Source organism: Falco punctatus, assembly GCF_963210335.1.
Source record: "Falco punctatus genome assembly, chromosome: 18".
NCBI lineage: Eukaryota > Metazoa > Chordata > Aves > Falconiformes > Falconidae > Falco > Falco punctatus.
Genome location: NC_137598.1, coordinates 6,000,486 through 6,018,122, shown reverse-complemented (window position 1 = coordinate 6,018,122; position 17,637 = coordinate 6,000,486). Strand labels below are relative to the sequence as shown.

General features: G+C 48.5%; 1 protein-coding gene across 4 annotated transcripts in view; it reads right to left on the bottom strand.

Annotated features, from left to right (window-relative positions):
• SLC48A1 (solute carrier family 48 member 1) overlaps window positions 1-17,637 on the bottom strand; it is a 35,333-nt gene that overhangs the window by 10,356 nt on the left and 7,340 nt on the right. For 3 of the 4 annotated variants that reach the window (XM_080368926.1, XM_080368925.1, XM_080368924.1), the window contains exons 2-3: window positions 4,541-4,668; window positions 339-660 (exon numbers count right to left, since the gene is read on the bottom strand). In XM_080368926.1, coding sequence (XP_080225052.1) covers window positions 346-660; window positions 4,541-4,668 — 443 coding nt within the window. In that variant the 3' untranslated portion in view covers window positions 339-345. Of the gene's footprint in view, window positions 1-338; window positions 661-4,540; window positions 4,669-9,277; window positions 12,248-14,063; window positions 14,232-17,637 lie in introns of those variants that run through there. The other variant, XM_080368927.1, reaches the window with a different exon arrangement.

Below are 17,637 nucleotides of genomic sequence, written 5' to 3'. Positions count from 1 at the left end.
GTGTCCCTCTGTCCCCAGGATGGATGGGTTGCACCTCTGCCATATCTGCAAATGCCTGCCTGGTTTGTCCTGCCAGCAAAGGGGACCTGGCAGTCCACACCAGCAACCCGCTGCCCTCACTAATCCTTCCCAAGACCTAGCCTACATCTGCGCTGCAGTTTAAGCCTATTACTTCTTACCCCATCTGGACCGGACAAGAAGAGCAGATCATTCTTCTCTTCTGTAAATCAGCCCCCAAAGGCCATGGCCAGGTCTCCTCTCAATGGTTCCTTCTCCAGACCAAGCAACAAAGGCACTTTCAGGTTCGCTCTAGGTTGTGCTTTCTAGAAAAGCCATACCTGCTGCTCAGCCGTACCCGTTGCTCTCCACAGGTCTCCTTGCATGGCTGCCAGATGACACTAAGCAAGTTATCTGGTGGGTGCAGGCACATAGCGTTGAGCTGGAATGGATGAAAGCTGGACAAGGCACAGAGAAGATAATTTTGGTGCAAAAACTCCTAAAGGACAAGATGCCACATCGCTGCCCCACTGGGAGCTGGGTTCCTTGTGGGTCTGAGCTGGTTTGCCTGGTCCCCTTTGCTGTTCTCCTCCCCATCGAGGAATGAGTCCTCCAGCTCCTCACCTTCTCCTCCATCACCAGAAAGAGAAGGTTTTGTCCAGGCTGTAACATAAAAAGGAACATGTCCTGTGATACAAAGCACCGTGGGGCTGGGTGTTTTCAGGGGAACAAAATAGTCTCGTTGCAGGTTTGTTTTTTCCAAGGGCTGGAGAGAGCATTGTAGGTCAGGGGACATGGGAAACAGACCTTCTGCCAAGGGAGGCCATGATAAAGCATAATCTGAAATGAGTGATCACGAGCTGCAGATTAAACTAAATGGATAGCTAAAATATAAGTGTTTCACTGAGAATCACTTTTTTTTTTTTTTTTTTTTTTGACACAGAGAGGGAAAACTCCAGTGAAAAGTTCCATTTACAAGTAGAAAGAAAAAGAATCAAAGAAAACATCCCTTTCTGGGAGAACTCTGTAGGGGTAAAGTAAGAATTGTCCTAAGCCAGGCTGAATCAGATCTGGCTAAAGAAGTTAAGCTAGAAAGCCCTTTAGCTGTACACATAAAAAGAGAGCAAAAAAAAAGAGGATTATATCTGTGCAGTGCAGGTAGGATTGGTCTTAAAGATAATTCAGACATCTCCCTAAATTACTCCACAATTCAGTGAGGAGGACGAGGACACAGGAAAGGTGCATCGCGAGGAGTTTATGAAGCAAGCACCTTGGAGGTGAAGGCAAATCTCTGCGAGGATTGTGTGCTAGAGCACTGAAACCCAGATCTGTAATAAATACGACTCAGTGGAAAATAACACCAACCGAGTAAAGACAGTGAATATGGAGCTTTTATTGTCAGAAGGGGAGGAGAGGAGAGTGAACGTGACCTTGGCAGCGTGCAGGGCTTGGAGGAAATCTGGAAGGCAAAAACTATCAAAGATAGGGAGATAATTGGATAAAAATGGCAGAGAACAAGCTCACCTTGGGCTAACCCAATAATCGTCTTTGATCAAAAATTATTTTCTGAACAAAGGCCATACAGTACATCTCCTCTGTCTGGATTTTATTAACACACTTGATAAATCGCTCCATAGGTACTTGTAGGTAAACTGGAGAAAAGGGGGTTTCAAATGGGGAAGGAATAGTCTAAAAGGGGCTGTCATGGAAGAGGGACTGCCATAGGCTTCAGGTGCCTCGAGGACTAGCTGGGGACAGGCTTTCTTGGCATCTTCATTTGCCTAAAATCCAAGAGGGAGGTTAAAGCAATCTGCAAGTGATACCAAGTCATTGCAGTGCAAAGGCACCGGCAGCAGAGAGGAGGATCTGAATATCTAAGTGCAAGACCTGGATGCATGAAAGGATTAGAGTAACAAAAAATGGAACCAGATCAAATGTAAATTCAGCATTTGGAAATATAATCCCCTTCCTGATGAAATTTTCTCCCCACTGCTGGCACTTGCAATGTGGACACCCCATTTCTCCCAACACCCTTCCTGGGTGAAGCTGCCTTCCAACCAGAATAGGGTTGAACCCATCCCACCAAACAGATCTTCCCCAAGATGGGGGGGAAAAAAATTCCAATGTGGAAAGGAAGAGGAGCACGCATCGGCCTGGTGGGCTTTGGGGTGCCCATCCCAAACTCTGCACATCCCAAATCAAATCCACCTTCCAGGCACTGGGGAGATAGTGGAGAAAAAATTATTTTTGAGGGTTGATCTTAGGCTTTGGAGCCCTCAGCTTCAGGACCTAGCTACCAACCCACAAGATTTTTAATATAATTATTCCCAGAATAATTTCTCCCCCACAAGGTCTTTAAACCACTGAACTGTGTCAAGGAACTGCGGGCCAAGAGACATGTCCTGGCACAGCACTGGCTCAGCGAGATGTTTCCAGCTACATCAGGCGTGGAGTAAATAGGATCTGGTGGAGGATCTCACAGCCCCAAGCACTTGCAGGAGGAGGGGAAGGGCACCCTTTCTACTGCTCGCCTTTTTGTTTGCAGTTGTGTTTTACTCTGCAATAAATATTTCAGATCATTGGCTTTTTAGCCCTTTCTTCATTTCTTTGCTCTTTCATTCTTAGTTTAGGAGGAAGATGAGCAACAACCCTTCCCTGAAAAGTTGCTGCCAACCCAGCTCAACATGGGCTGTTCCAGGAGAGGACCAGAGCCCTCCAGCCAGCTCCAGACAGCAGAGTAACCTCCGCAGAGGTACCAGGACCATCCAATAACCTCTTTGCAAAGCTGTGGTTTGGCTCCTCTTGGCTGCACATCATTGCTCTCCATAAATATTGTCTCAAAGGCTCTTCCTAGATACTCCAACCTGGCAATTTTCAGCCTCCTTGTTAAATATTGGAACCATATTGAACCATTTTACTCACTTGGTTTTTCTCCAAACTGAAAGATGTCCTAAAAATAACTATTCCCAGTTCTCTATGTGATGCTTACCCCCCACACCTCAGCCCATGGCTGCCTCCCAGCTCCATCTGCACTTTGGTTAGCTTATCCCAACACTAAATCAGCTCCACTGGGGACTTTTAATCCCACTGCTAGTTTTTACCAAAACCTGCCTCTACCTGCTGGCTTGTGAGAAGCAGAAGGCAGGACCATGAATTCCCTTGGGAAGAGCATCAGCCTGGCAGGACTTGGTGCTGAAGATGATGACCAGAAGAACCTGGTCTGGGCTCATGTCCACGAGTCCAGCACCCATCCAGCTTGAGACAGGACATGTGGGAGCAACGAGACACCTCTGGGGTTACTTGGCCTATCAAAGACATCTTAGACAGGGCCTCTTCCATGCCATGCTCCCTTTGGGCAGCTTGTCCTATCTTCTCCACCCCATCCAGATCCAGAGCCACAGTCAGGAATGGGGCTGGATGCAGGGCTACACAACGAGACCTTGCAGTTGTCCCTGCTGTGAGGAAGGTGCCAGACCAACGACTACCAAAAGCTCCCTTCTAGCCATGTTTTGTTCTTTTAACCCGTACTGGCCATGCCAAACACCACCCTGACCCACCATGCCCAAGGTCACCTTACCACATCCACTGCTACCCTCTACCCATCATATCCAGCACTGCCCCATACCCAGGGCTACCCCATACCTACTGCCTCCAGCACATCGCTGTCTTGGCCCCATTCAGCCCTGCCGCTGAGGTAGTGCTACCCCAGCCTCTCATTTGTGTCCAAAAACACCCCATGCCCGCTATATCTTGCTCCGGCCAGCACATGATAGCATACAGCTGCCTCCTGCTCCAACCAGGACGTTCCGTGCAAGGAAGGGCTGCAGTTATTAAATGGAATTTGGGGGATTTTCTTTTCTTTTTAATTTTTATTATTTTTTACAAGCAACAGCCAGTAACCAAAGAGCAAATGTGTGCTGAGTCGGCTCCCTCCTCACAGGGTGGGCCAGCTCTGTTGCAAAGCTGGGGACTGCACTTGCAGCAGACTGTGCGTCCAGGCAGATCTGCATGGCAGGGCTGCCCTGCAGAGCAGTGCTGCCACGCATTGTTGAGGTCCCTCTTTCCTGCAAGACTTGTAAAATGGTCCCCTCTCCCTTGCTCTGCTCGGCACTGCAGACAGATTCCCCTTTTCAGCAGCCACCCTGCCAGGCAATGGGTCCTGCAAGCACAACTCTGGCCAAGTGGCAGGATGGGATCCAATGTGGCATTGTCAAGCTCAGTGGGAGGACAACCCCAAGGAACCTAGTATCCAGGCAGATCTTTGAACTTGCTGTCTACATGGCTGGTCCCTCTCACCACTCTGCTCCCAGCCCAGCCATGCGTAGAACCATTCTTGGCCACCTCCAGGATGGCTGAAGACCTCTTTGCCCTGGCTGCACATAGCCCCAGGCTCTGCCCCATGCCTTAGAGCTGTTGGACACCCCTAAGCACAGCTCCAGAGCCCAATTAGAGGACACACAGCCAAGATTTATGGACCCAACACACTGAGGACAGTGTCACCTGGGCCAGCAGGCATTGAGCACCCTTCTCCACATAAACCCACCTTGGAAGGCCCATGTTCAGCAGCTCCAGCATGACTCATCTGCGGAGGCCTCCATGTCTGGCGGGGCTGCAGCGCTCGAAGCCTTTGAAACACCGCTTCCGTCTTCCCCACATCTTGAAAGCAGATTGCTAAAATGCAAAAAACCTGTTGTTTTTGTTAATGTTGCTTTGAATATCTTCAGGCGCTGCTCAGGCAGGAAGGTGGGATCAGAGCCACCGACGCGGGCAAGGAACGGACCCTCTCAGAGGGTGCCGAGACCCTGACAGTGGGTTGCAGCAAGCTGTTGGAGACCTGTACTTGTGGTGTGACAGTGGGCGGCAGGTAGAGCTGTGCTTCGTGGCAGGCTCCTTCCCACACCAAAGATCCTCTGCAAGCCCCAACACACATTCCAAATCCAGCAGATGCTGCCCAGTTTCTGACGACTCCCTTACGCTGCCAAGTGCCAGGTGATATGAACGCTGCTGCTCCTCCAAAGGGAAACTGGGCGATTGCATGAAAAAGGTCCTGTTGGACGGTAAAGCTGGGTATGCCCCGAGAACAGGGCGGGGATCGCCGTGACTTTGAGGAACCTGCAGGTAGAAGAGGGCTCTCAGTAACATGATGGACTTGAGTCTGCCCAGGGGTTTGCTCTGACCCTTTAGATCAACACAAGACCTCTGCTCTCCTTGTATCCCAGTGCCAGAGGACAAGCAGGTAATTCGGGCTGGGTGCTGCTCTGCTTGGCTTAGAGCAGGGGCTGGAAACCTTTCCCCAGGAGAGGAGAAGGCTTCTCCCCTCCTGACCAGGGCAGTTAAGGGCGGCTCTACCATTCCTTTGGAGGGTGTCTGGATTCACCAAGCTGCAAAACCTTATAAACCTGAAAAACCTTACATTCACCAAGCTGCAAAGACCTTATAGCACCCCTCCAGTACCCAAAGGGGCCGACAGGAAAGCTGAAGAGGGACTTTCTACAGGGGCATGTAGTGACAGGACAGAGAGCGATGACTTTAAACTAAAAGAGGGCAGATTTAGATTAGCTATTAGGATGAAATCCTTCACTATGAAGGGGGTGAGGCACTGGCACACGTTGCCCAGAGAAGCTGTCGATGCCCCATGCCTGGAAGCGTTCAAGGTCAAGTTGGACAGGGCTTGGAGCAACCTGGTCTAGTGGAAGGTGTCCTGGCCCACGGCAGGGGAGCTGGAACTAGATGATCTTTAAGGTCCCTTCCAACACAAACCATTCTATGATTCTAAAACTTGTCCCATAGCATGGGCGGGAGACTGCAGCCCAGGGGAGTCTGATTCCCCACTGCAAACCAAGTAGAGAAGGAAGATCCCTCTCCTTCCTACCTGCTCTGCGCTGGCCCTTGCAGCCAGCCCGAGAGGCAGTTTTGTGGCTGTGAACCCACCCAGAGAAGTAGTGGGACCGGAGAGCATTGCATGACACCCAGCGCCACCGTGCTAGTGACCAGGAGCAGCGTTGGTGATGCCTGGCAGGTACCTACATCCCCAAGTATCCTGGGATGGGGATGCCAGCGAGCGGCCCTGGAATGCCCATGCATCCTTCGTGCTGAACCACGCCGAGCTCCTCAGTGGCTCCCACCCAGTCCCCAGCCCAGGTGACATGGTGCTGGACCTGAGCGCTGAGCTCAGCTCCTGGATCCGACACAGGGACAGGGCTGGGGGGGAGAAGTCCCCTCTGGCACTCACCCTGGGAAGGGTTCATGTGGTGACCCCGGGAGCATGTGCCACAGTGCTAGTCACTCTGTCAGCAGCAGAGACTCAGTGGCTCCTTTGGAGAATAAAACCAGCTGGGATTTCATCATGAACGAGCCAGGAATGGTGCCAGGAGCAATGTCCCGGTGCAGGAGCAGCTCCCAGAGCCACCTGTGAGACCCCAGCAAGGGAAGGAAAGCCACAGAATGTCCTGCAGTGACTGCTGGACACAGTCAGACCCTGCTGCCACCCTGGGACCAGAAGGTGTGAAACAAGGACTTCTGCAGACCTCGGTCTTCAAGGAAACGGGTTTTGGTTAGGACAGTCAGGTCATCATGGTGGGAGCTGGTGGTCCCCAAAGGCATCTGGCTTCATCCCACCCCCAGCAGCTCCAAGGAGACCCCTAGCTGGATGCACATCCCCATGATGTGGGTGTGATGGGGATGAAGAGCTTGCTCCTGCGGGGGGGAGGGGGGGCGCTAGCTCCAACCCCCCACCCCACCCCCACCCCCACCCCCCGAGCACGGCCAGGCCACTGCTGCCCTCCACTGGCTCCTGCCCATCCTGCACCCCTGGGGGCTCAGCCGGGCTGGGGGCTCAGCCCCACCTCCCACACTGCCACCAAAAGCTGCTGCTGCTGCGTTGGGGGCGGGGGGGGGGGCTCCTGCCCCCCTCCCTTACCCGGAAGGGACCTCTCACCCCAGAAGTCCCCAGCACAGCCACTCCGGGTCCCTTCAGAGAAGGCACCAAGTGGTGCTGCCAAGGATGCGGCTGAGCCCAGCAACCTTGTTTCGTGTGTATTTGGAGTCGGATCAGAGCTCACCACGCAGCAACGCTGGCTGGCACGGGGCTGCAGAGCCTCTGACTCTTCCCTCCTGCAGGAAAACCATCAAAGGGGAGACTCTGTCCCAGCACTTCACAAATTCATTCCAAATGTTCTAATTACTGTGGCCCCCCACTAGCTGCCTCACTCACTGGCTGGGCTACAGAAAACAGATGATCAGGGATCAAGATGCAGCGGCCTCCCACTGCCCCAAACCTCCCGCCACAGAGGACTCGGTCACGGGTCGGGGCACAGGGTCCTGACCCCAGCATCAGCGACAGGACTCGTGCCACCGGGCAGAAAGCTGTTCGAGGGCTGGCTCAGTGCGCTGCCCAGCCTGCAGCGAGGTTCAGGGAGGGCAGGATCTCCACCAGCATCAGCCCGCAAGGGGGGCTCACAGCCACAGCAGAAGCAGAGCAGTAGTTCCCACCAAACTTCCAGCCAACCCTCGGTGCTGAATCGAAGACATTGTCTGGCATTTCCCCTCCCTGTTCAGCTTCCAAAAACTGCCTTCTCTTTCCCCAAAATCCTAAGAGGAAGAAGAGGTGCAGAATTCCTGTTTCCCCTTTTCTGCACAGGTGCTGGAGAAGCCTGCTCGGAGCGTGCTCGCCAGCTGAGACAGAGAACTCACCGAGCCCACAGCTGGCGTTCAGGCAAGAGCTAATGGCTCCTCCAACCCTGCCAGCCATTTTTAGACAGGCCTGACACCAGAAGCACAAGCACAGAGGGAAGCTTCTGTGCACCCAAACCTAGACAAGATTTGGGAATCTCACCTGTGGGTGCATGTGAAGCCAGGCAAAGCTGCTCAGATGTCAGGAGCAGGTGGAGACAGAGTTGGGGCTGCAGGACAGGTGCCTCCACACAGGACTCGTGCCTCCCAGCCCGCTGCTCCTCAGGACAAGGGTGGATTTCTCCACTGAGGGCCGTGCAGGAGGTGCAGATGTTCACAGTGCACCAGGAGCCTGGGCAAATGCTTACTCAGACTTGGAGGTGGCAAGGGCAAATGCATCATCCCCATGGGTCTGCCCCTGATTAGGTATCACCAAACCACTAACCCTTGCCCCACTATGGCATCAAACCTGTTGCTGGGCAGGAGCAGGCGGCTTTTTATCCTCTGTCCAGCCCAGGCACATACATACACCTATTACCAGGACTCATCGGCAGACAAATGACCCTACTCATCTCTCTTAGCCCATTTCTAGATAGACACCAAGCTCTCACTGCATCCGGCGACCCCTGAAATCCCACAGTGCCTTCATAGGCCAAAACATCCTTTTCTCACCATCCTTTAGGAAACTGATGGCTTAACCCAAACTCCTCCACATTCAGATGGGCACAGCCTGGGTGAAATGATCCACCTACAAGATTAGATAAGCAAGCGCCTGTACTGTCTCTCTTCAGGCTGCAGACAAGGCAAGAGGAATCAGAGGCCAACAGGGGAAAATAAAACAAAAAGCTGCCTGAGATAGCTGGGATCATCACCAGGCTAATTAGCACATGCTGACAGCAAGTTCCAGCCAAGCTGCCAAGAAAGTAAAAGGGACTGTGAGACAGCTAAAAGAGACCAAGACTGTCTCATTCTAACAACAAAAAGTCTTCAAGTCCCAGAGAGGGCAAAAAAAGTCAGCACGCTGTCCCCGGTCAGCATATGGGTTCTGCACAGAAAATAAAATATTCTCTCCCCACAGACTATTTTGAAGTTGCAGCCAGGTTTGCTATAAAGGTGGCTGAGTTTTAGCTTCTGCAGACAGTAGCAGTGGTGTGCCCAAGATGGGGATGGCAACAGCTCGGAAACCAGGAGTGCTCATCACAGGAGATTATCCAGCTGCTCCCCACCTAGAAGCATCTCTTCCCCTCACCCATTTGCTGCAGGCGCAGACTACACACAGGATGTAGCTGAAATAAAAAGGGAACAGAAACAACATCATTTGCTCAAAAATTCCTTTGTGTGAAATCCCAAAATGCAAAGGGGGTTGGGGGGCAGGGAACACATTAGGCATCACTGCTTGTGGATCTAGATGTTGAGAGTGCTGATAAAGGTGCAAGGACAGAGCATGACAGAGTTAAATGCTGGAGCTCCACATCACCCAAAAAAAGCAAAATGTTTTGTACAATTCACCCCTTTCCTTCCCACAAAGAGTAATGCTCCTGCAGGTTGCCACCACGGGAGTGAGAAAGACAGAATTTAACAACTTGATAGGGAAAATCACTCCAGACACTTGTTTGGTGAGAAAGATGACTGTATTTCTGCTCTTACTGTGGTGTAACATACAAGTTATAGTGTCGTTTAGTACAAGGAGACACCGGGATACACACAAGTGAACCCCACCGTGAGTTACATCATCCCACCGCAGGACCAAATCTTACACCAAGCGTGCAAACAAAGCATAAACAATGTAAAAATATATTATATATTTACATACACATCTTTTAAAAAGCTGAGATGCACGTATAAATTTCAGAGCTAAAACATGTCAGGGTGAAAACAGGGGTTAGATTCAGTGAGCTGTTTGTAGGCAAGTTTACAGTCACAAAAATAAACTTTAAAAAACTCTGGGGTAAGCTGATAGGACTTTTGGACACACGCCCAAAAACGAAGCCAGTGGCACGCAGGCTGGAGGGCTCTGTAATTTGGTGACAGAAAAGGACAATGTTTTGGTGCTGTGTAAGGCAGTAGCAGAGCTCCACCAGCCTGACCGGTGTTGGGATTTCTGCATCCCAAGCACTCACGCCAGTCTGGTTCTCAGAGCTGAGGCTTGCCCCAGCACAGCAAATGTGTGGGCAATGTTGTGTGGAAGAAACCTAAGACAAGAGATGGCTTATTGAAATGACTGATGCTAAAACCACTTGTGAACTCCACAGTGGGTGCCACGGCTTTGGGCAGAGAAGCGAGATGAGCTATTCCATCCCCTGCCAGGCACGCTGGAAGCCCGACATCAGCAGTAAGGGAGATTTTAGTATTTAAAAGCCTGAGTATTAATCTCATAAGTAAGCACATTTCACATCCACAGCCTTTGTCTGGGCTTAGTGACTCCAGCAGGTCCCCCGGCAAAAGCTGGCTGTAACCTTGGTACATACATTGACCCAAAGATGTTCCTCAGTCTAATTAAGTCACATGAGGATCTTCCCACCCAAGAAACAGGAGGATGCTATCAACAGGTGTTATCAAACACTTCCAAAATCCCCTCAACAACTTGAATGGTGTGCTTGAACCACCCATCTTCCAAAGCGAAACACGTATCAGCAAAGCTGTGGATGGAGCCTTTTGAGTGTGGAGCGGGATTCAAACACAGCAAGGTCAGAGCACGGCTAGGGTAACGTAACAGAAAGGATAGCCCAAGGTACTCCCCAGCAGCCAGCTGCACAAAACCAGACTGGGGGTTTTTGTGTGGCACGAGAGAAAGCTGAGAACAGAGCACACAGGACATTCCACTTGCGCCTCACTTGGTCACAAAACCCTGAGCAGGTCCCGTCACCTACCCTCTGCCACCAACTGCCAAAAATGCTCTTCAAGGAAGGCTCCAGCAGTACCTATAGAAGTGGCAGGACAACCACGTCTGGGAGACTCCTTCAAATACCTGCCTTGTTTATCTTCCATCAGTCTGCAAGGAGAAAAGGGGCTTCTCCTGCCTCTCTTCTCATCCACCTACAGAATTATTCATGGACGTTGCCACTTTTAGTTTGTAGCGGCCAGCACCATGGCAAAACACCAGCTCAGATTCTGCCAGAGCGTCAGCCCAAAACCTTTAGCTCATCTGAAGTAGATACAGTTAACAAGGAAAAATGTAAATACTTGAAGGCTTCAAGCTTCTCAGGGTAGCTGCTGACAGGGAGCAAAACACAGAAATTGAAGAGGTCACTAAATTGACTCAGGTTTTAGGTTCGTCAGAGCAGTGCCACGCATGGCTGAAATGCAGAGGGAGAGCTTCACTGCCATCAGGCAAAAGATGTGCCAGTCAAGCCCAGCTGTTTCCAGCACACCAGCCCATGAGCGCAGACCTGTAAGGCCTTGACTCACTGCACAAGAGCCCAGCAATTTATCCAAGGTTGCATTATACCAGTGACACTCATTACAGAGGCTTCCTGGGAGCCGACTCTGGATACCTTTCTTATTTTTGAGTACCATGTCTCCTTCCCTCTCTCACCCTGCTGTTACAGGGAAGCTAAGCAAAGAAAAGGAAACACAGAACTGCTTTTTTTTTTTTTTTTTTATAAGAATCACATTCATGTTTCTCCAGAGGTTCAGGTAGGTAAGCCTTTGCCTAGCACATCTTTCACCCAAACACCTGATTCTACATGCTACCAATTTGAGCGTTAAATATGGAATAAAGTTCCTTTTTGAAGTGATCCTGGATAGCAGCCAGAAACAGCATTCTCTGCCTCTGACAGAGCCTTGAGATGACTAGTGCTTCTCTGCTGCTGGCGCATCCCTTCAGGCTCATCCAGACCATAGGAGAGAGCTGGCTTTGCGTACAATGTCTGAAAACAAAATACTGGAAGATGCGGGGTGCTGGCTGGAAGGTACATAGGGACCTCCTGCCACAATGAAATGCTCATCTCTCCACTCTGAGAAGCAGAGCAGTGCAGAAGAAGCCAGCTTTCACACAGCAGTGATCTCTGCTACACGCATCCAGGGCACCCATCTCCAGCAGGCTGGCGATGCACTCGCATGAACAAGATGTCAGGGTGCTGCACCTGTGAGGTAAGAACCTACAGCTCCTGAAGGGCCCAGGACCTCCTACCCGCTGGAAAGCTCCCCTGGACTTCGGAACAACACAAAGAACGGATCTAGGCCTGCTGCATGTAAGCACATGGAGTCTTTCACCTCACTACCAGACACAGGAAAGTTACAGAAAGACTAGACTGACGTCATTAGCCAAACTTTAAATGGTTGAGTAAAAGCAATTAGGAAAAAACCCCTACCGCTGACAGACAAACCGAGCAGCACTGGGTGGGTTCCTTCTCCACCTTTCATACGTCTCTTGCATGTACCATGCCTTTGGGGGGCAATTCAAACATCCAGCACCTTCAGACAGGATTGAAGTCCAAGCGTTAGAAGTCACTGAGGATACTGATGTCTGCAAACTCATTCCTGTACCGGTAAGCATACAAACTAAGCAGGAAGGCCCACTTCAAGGAGATGAAACTCCAGACGCATGACAGGTAGTAGCTTCTGGGATCAGTCAGGGCTAGGAGAGAAAAGGATACAGATATATTTTAAAATCCCATTTATGCTTCATGCAGTCTGGCCAGGAAGAGCCCAACTCAGGCCCCAGTTTCTAGGAGCTTTCCAGCCTGCATCTACAAACCCTGCTCACAGAACAAGGTCTTATCAGTGCCTTAGTCCCAGCTATCTCAATTCAAGATTGTAAAATGTCCTCATCTCTACCACAGAAAGGTATTATGGTCACAGCTTGAAGCTCATCATCATCTCTAGAGAGCAGATCCTAACAGCTGTAAGACCACGCTGACAGCCACCCAAACTCACCTTGCTTAGGGCCCAAGGGATGAAGTTCTACCAGGATGGTAGAAACATGTGCCTCAAGAAAACAACCTCAACCTGCAGTTCTTAATTTCTCACACCCTGGCTTACTACTATTCCCTTCTCCCCACCACAGCAAGGGGAAACAAATCTGCACATCTGGAGGGAAAACACAGGAAATAAACCATATCCTCCTCCTAAAAATTTTTACCAATCATTGTAACTGACATCTAGTATATGATACTGGTGCACTTCAATCTGTACTGCAGGTCTTCAATACAGTGCTGCAATAATCACACGGTACTGAATGACATTAACAGCTTTGAAGTCAGGCGGGTATGGTTCTGCTTTTTCAGTGCATGTCAGCAGTCTTCATATCTATTTTCAAAAGTTTAAGGGGATTTTTTGTCCCAGAGATGTCAACAATTTTGAAATACATTTACATAACCTAATGCCTAGAACAATTCCAGCTCTAAGTACAAGCTGCTTGATAATTATTAAAAAATAATTTTTTGAAGAATACACAAAAAAAATCATTACTCAGTAAATCCCACTCATTAGATTTACCAGCCCTAAACTTTCCACATATAAATAACTTATGCAGATGTTCTACTTGACTCCCAAATTAGGGCTTTCCCCTAAAATACCTCCTTTTCCCCAATAAAACCCAAATTTTCCGCCAAACAGTTTTTCCTCATGTTTCCAAGAAAGGAGGTGATGAAAAATATTTGGTGTTCTACCTACAAGTATTTTCATACTCTTTCACTAGGCTGAAGCATTTGAATCTCCATGGGGAGCATACTTAGGCTAAGCCAAGGGCTTTTGGTGGGTTATGACCCCAACACAGCTTGCGCACCACCATGAGTACAACAACAACAGGACTCTTAGTGGCTATCAGTCCAGATGCAGCAAGCAACAAACACAGACAACTTCTAAAAAAACAACCTAAAACCCCAAACTTTCTCTCCTTTGCCTACTGCTAAGCTAATACCGGGAGTAATTATGTGAACCTTCCTTAGACAATGTTAAACACCTTGTAGCAACACAGCTTTGTATGCTGAGTAAATGTAGCAGGCATTTTCTCCCTGCTGACTGGTGTTTAGATTTCAATAACCTCATCAACATGTGAGACAATGTTCAGAGCAGTCCCTTTATTCGTCACAGAAGTAAATTTCGGTTCCTATAGGGAACAATGCTGGAAAATGTAGACAGTGCCTGCCAGCAGTCCCATAGACCACGCCTATTAAAGCTGCTATCAAATATTACAAGATGCCCTAAGGGAGTGGCATGCATCAGGCAGCGAAATTACTCATGTCAGTGAGATATCACAGCAGAAAAATTAAATTCATTTTTGAAACCCTTCCCCCAAAGTCTCTCAACACCTCTCAGAAGAGAAGGCAGGAGCACCCCCAGATTCACCCCAGCTCTGCTTTGCAGGGTCTTCTGTTCCTTCAAATCCAATCCCAGTAATCCAAGCATTGCCAGTCATTTCTCCCATTTGCCTACTGCAACAAAGTACTTACACTGATGCTTGGTGATGGCCAAAACAAGGAATGTGCAGAATCCCACCACTGAGAGAGCTGAGAAGAGGATCCCGATGAAGAGGAAGAACCTCAGCCCTTTTAACCAGGTCCTCCAGTAATCCTGCACATACATCACATGCGTGATTAGGGCCCAGAGCGCCAGAACACCTGCTCAATTAGACAGCAAGGGGAATCAGTACCATGCATCACATTGCAACACAGCAAGGTCTCTAATAAATATACAACTCATTAAACCCCATATGAAACACCAAGGAATACTAATGATTCATGGTCATGTCCCCTGCCAAAGAGAGGGGAAATTTCAGAATAAATGGCTGCCTGTGCAAGTATCACTCTTCATGACCACCCCAGACCCCCTGCTTTTGCACAGGCTTTAAGATATGTATCTTGATTACAGGCTGGTACAGAAAGGACTACATTCATTGAATGTATTCCCCTAAAAAACTTGTTTTCCTGTTTAGGATAGACCCATTTAATGTATACTCAGTGCATATTTACTTAACTCTCCACACAGCTTTCATGACATCACACATAGCAAGCCAAGCACTTGGCAAGAATTAGTGCACCTTTTCACAAGGCCAGGCAGCTGCTTTTACATACGTGAGACAATGATAAAGAGCACCACTACACAACCATCGATTTTAGACACCTAAATCAAGTTATAAGGACCTGTTCAGTACTCAGCGATTCACATCACCTCTTTTAGCTCCAATGTACCTCCAGTTAAAGAGTGCATTTATACAAATCCCCTCCAAACACTTCAAGCATTTCAAGTAAAGGGGTGTGACGTTCAGCTCCCAGATGATTCATACATACAGTTGCCACTTACGGCAAAGCACGCTCACTAAGAGTTTTAAGGTGGTCTAAATCTCTCTCTTACTTTTGGGTCTGGCCCAAAACATCTGCATTACATAACCAAGTATCTGAGCATGTTTGGGTTTTATATATATTTTTTTTTTTTTCCAAAGTAAAGCCAAATCTACTATGATTTTAATAGAAACAGCAAGAAGCATTTCCCTAAGCTTAGGTGACTAGTCCATAACCAAGTTTCATCTCCCTTGTCAAAAGGGAGGAAACAGGAGGGGAAAAGGGGTGAAAGCATCCAAACAATACCTGTAAACAGTTTCTGATACAGGGGAAAACAATGCATCTTTCCCTAACCTTGTTCTAGAAACTGCTCACTTTTTATCACACTTCAGGAAAAAAAATTAGACGAGACACTCAGTGTAAGAACTGTCCACTCACATGCTTAAAGCTTGTCAAAAGTTTTTAAAACCCACCAGGGCTGCCTGTCATCTCCATTATACAAGCAACATCACGAACTCCAGTTACAGCAAGCTGTCCCTCTGTTGAAGTGACAGCACTGAAGAGTATGGCTAAATCTCCTTAAGCCGCTAAACTCAACCTGTAGTTAGAGCCACTTTACAGACTTAAAACATTTGACTCATTTTGGCAAAGACCTCTGCAGCACTTCTGAAATTTGAACCTCCAGTGGTGCAACTAACTGGCTTGTATTTCTGCTTTGCTGCCACCTCCTTTACAGATTTTATTTTAAGGGCAGCAGGGGAAAAAAATAATTAAAAAAATAAAAAAGACACCACTGCAAAAATACCAGGCTGCTTTATATGGTATCCTGCAATAACATAGACCTCCCTCTGCAGCTACTTCTCAACATCAAAGGAAGCCAGAACCAGCCTTGCCCACTACAAGATAAACATTTTAATACTAAGGACAGTCACAAGTCTTGCCAGAGCTCATTTGTTACTGGATACGGTCATTACACACACAGCTTCCCAAGGCTTACAAGAATGTATTATAGCACAAAGGAAAATAACTGCATCAAAACAAACAGATAAGCAGAGCCGAGAACTGCCCTGCAAACCCGCTGGACTGGCTTTTCAGCTCATTTCTACCAGGCTTTCTGACCTAGCTGGCCACACAAACAATGGATGCACTGCAGGTGCACATCAAATGAAGCTGAATATACACAAAACTCAGTTCCAGGCTAGACACAGAACTCTGGCAATGTTTTTTGCCTCCTCAATGTCTTGGGACGAGGCACAGCAAATTAAAGTACCTTCAACAGTGGCCTCTGAAAGAGATGGGTGGAAAAAGGACAACTTTAAAAAAAACCACCACCAAAACCTCATAAAAGTAAAAGCACTCAGGATAAACTAAAAACCCAAGGGTAAAGTGCTGCTATCCAGGACAGACAGAGCTTACAGACTTTTTATCACAGTCAACAGGAAAGGTAGAAGCAGTCCATTACTTCATCTGGTCAGAACTGCTGTACCTAAGCATGTTTTCTGGCTCCAGGCAGTCAGGCTTTTAATTCTGAGACTCTCATAAAGTCAGCAACCGATACTGCTTTTCCATGACTGGTTCCACACAGACTAGCACTACCCACACATGCTTGAGATCACAAAACCAGCAGAAGTTATTTTGGAGTTCTGCAGATGACCATAATTGCATTGGCAATGCTCTTCAAAAAGCCTGCCATGGGATTTAGTAGACAAGCCTATCAGCTTGCTTAAACAACCACTTCCTCACCTTTAAACTTGTACTCTAGAAAGTTCAATCGACATTTTTTTTTAAAAAAAAAAAAAAAAAAAAAAAAAAGGAGGAACTTGTGTATTTCAGTCAGGAAAACAAGCTGCTTCCCCTGCTACCCCAGGCTCTTTCAGATGACTTGGCACAACTTATTTGAACTGCTGAGTCAAGTTGCTGGTGTTCCCATGCCAAAAAGGGCTGCTGATGCTCTGCAAGCTCTATGGGGAGAGCAGGGGCAGCACATGAGCTGCCACCCGATCTTCCCCCCACCCCCAGGCCTGACCCTGCACCTTCCCCTGACCCTAAAGCCTGACACAGCACTTTGAAGGATGCTTCGTCTAGCAAACTCTTGTGTTCGGTTAATTCTTAACATCTAGAATAACTGCCTCATACATGACTAAGCAAAAACCAGCCTCCATCGCTGAAGGACCGAGTCTGGTCACACAGGGTCGTTAAAAGACTGGGTGTCCTTTCACCAGCAGCTCAACAAACATCACGCTCATTACCACGTGAAACAGAGGGGAAAGGAGTCTCCTCCACCTCCAGCTGCATGTTTGCCTCCTCTCCCTTAACCCCCCCTACACCACCCCGAACTGCTGGTGAGGCTAGCCAACTTGCAGAGCAATTGGGTTTTCTTTTTTTTTTCCCCTTCTTTTTTCTAAAATCGCAGAAAAGCATACCAACAAGTTACACCAGCTCACAGCACTGGAACATCAGCACTGGAACATCAGCACTGGCGTAAAAAACATTGGCTGCATGCATTCAGGGCCAGGTAGGAGAAATGGAACAGGACTTACTTTTTCAATTGCTTAATTTGCTCATCCTGAGCTTGTGAGATCATCCTCAGGCAGACACCCAAACCCCACCAGTGCCACTCAGAACTAGCTAACAGCCACAAAAGAAAGCAAAACCATCATCCAGATGTTAACAAATACATGTGAATACAAGGGGCATCCCAAGTGGGATGAAGCTACACAATAGTAATGCCTTACTACACAACAGT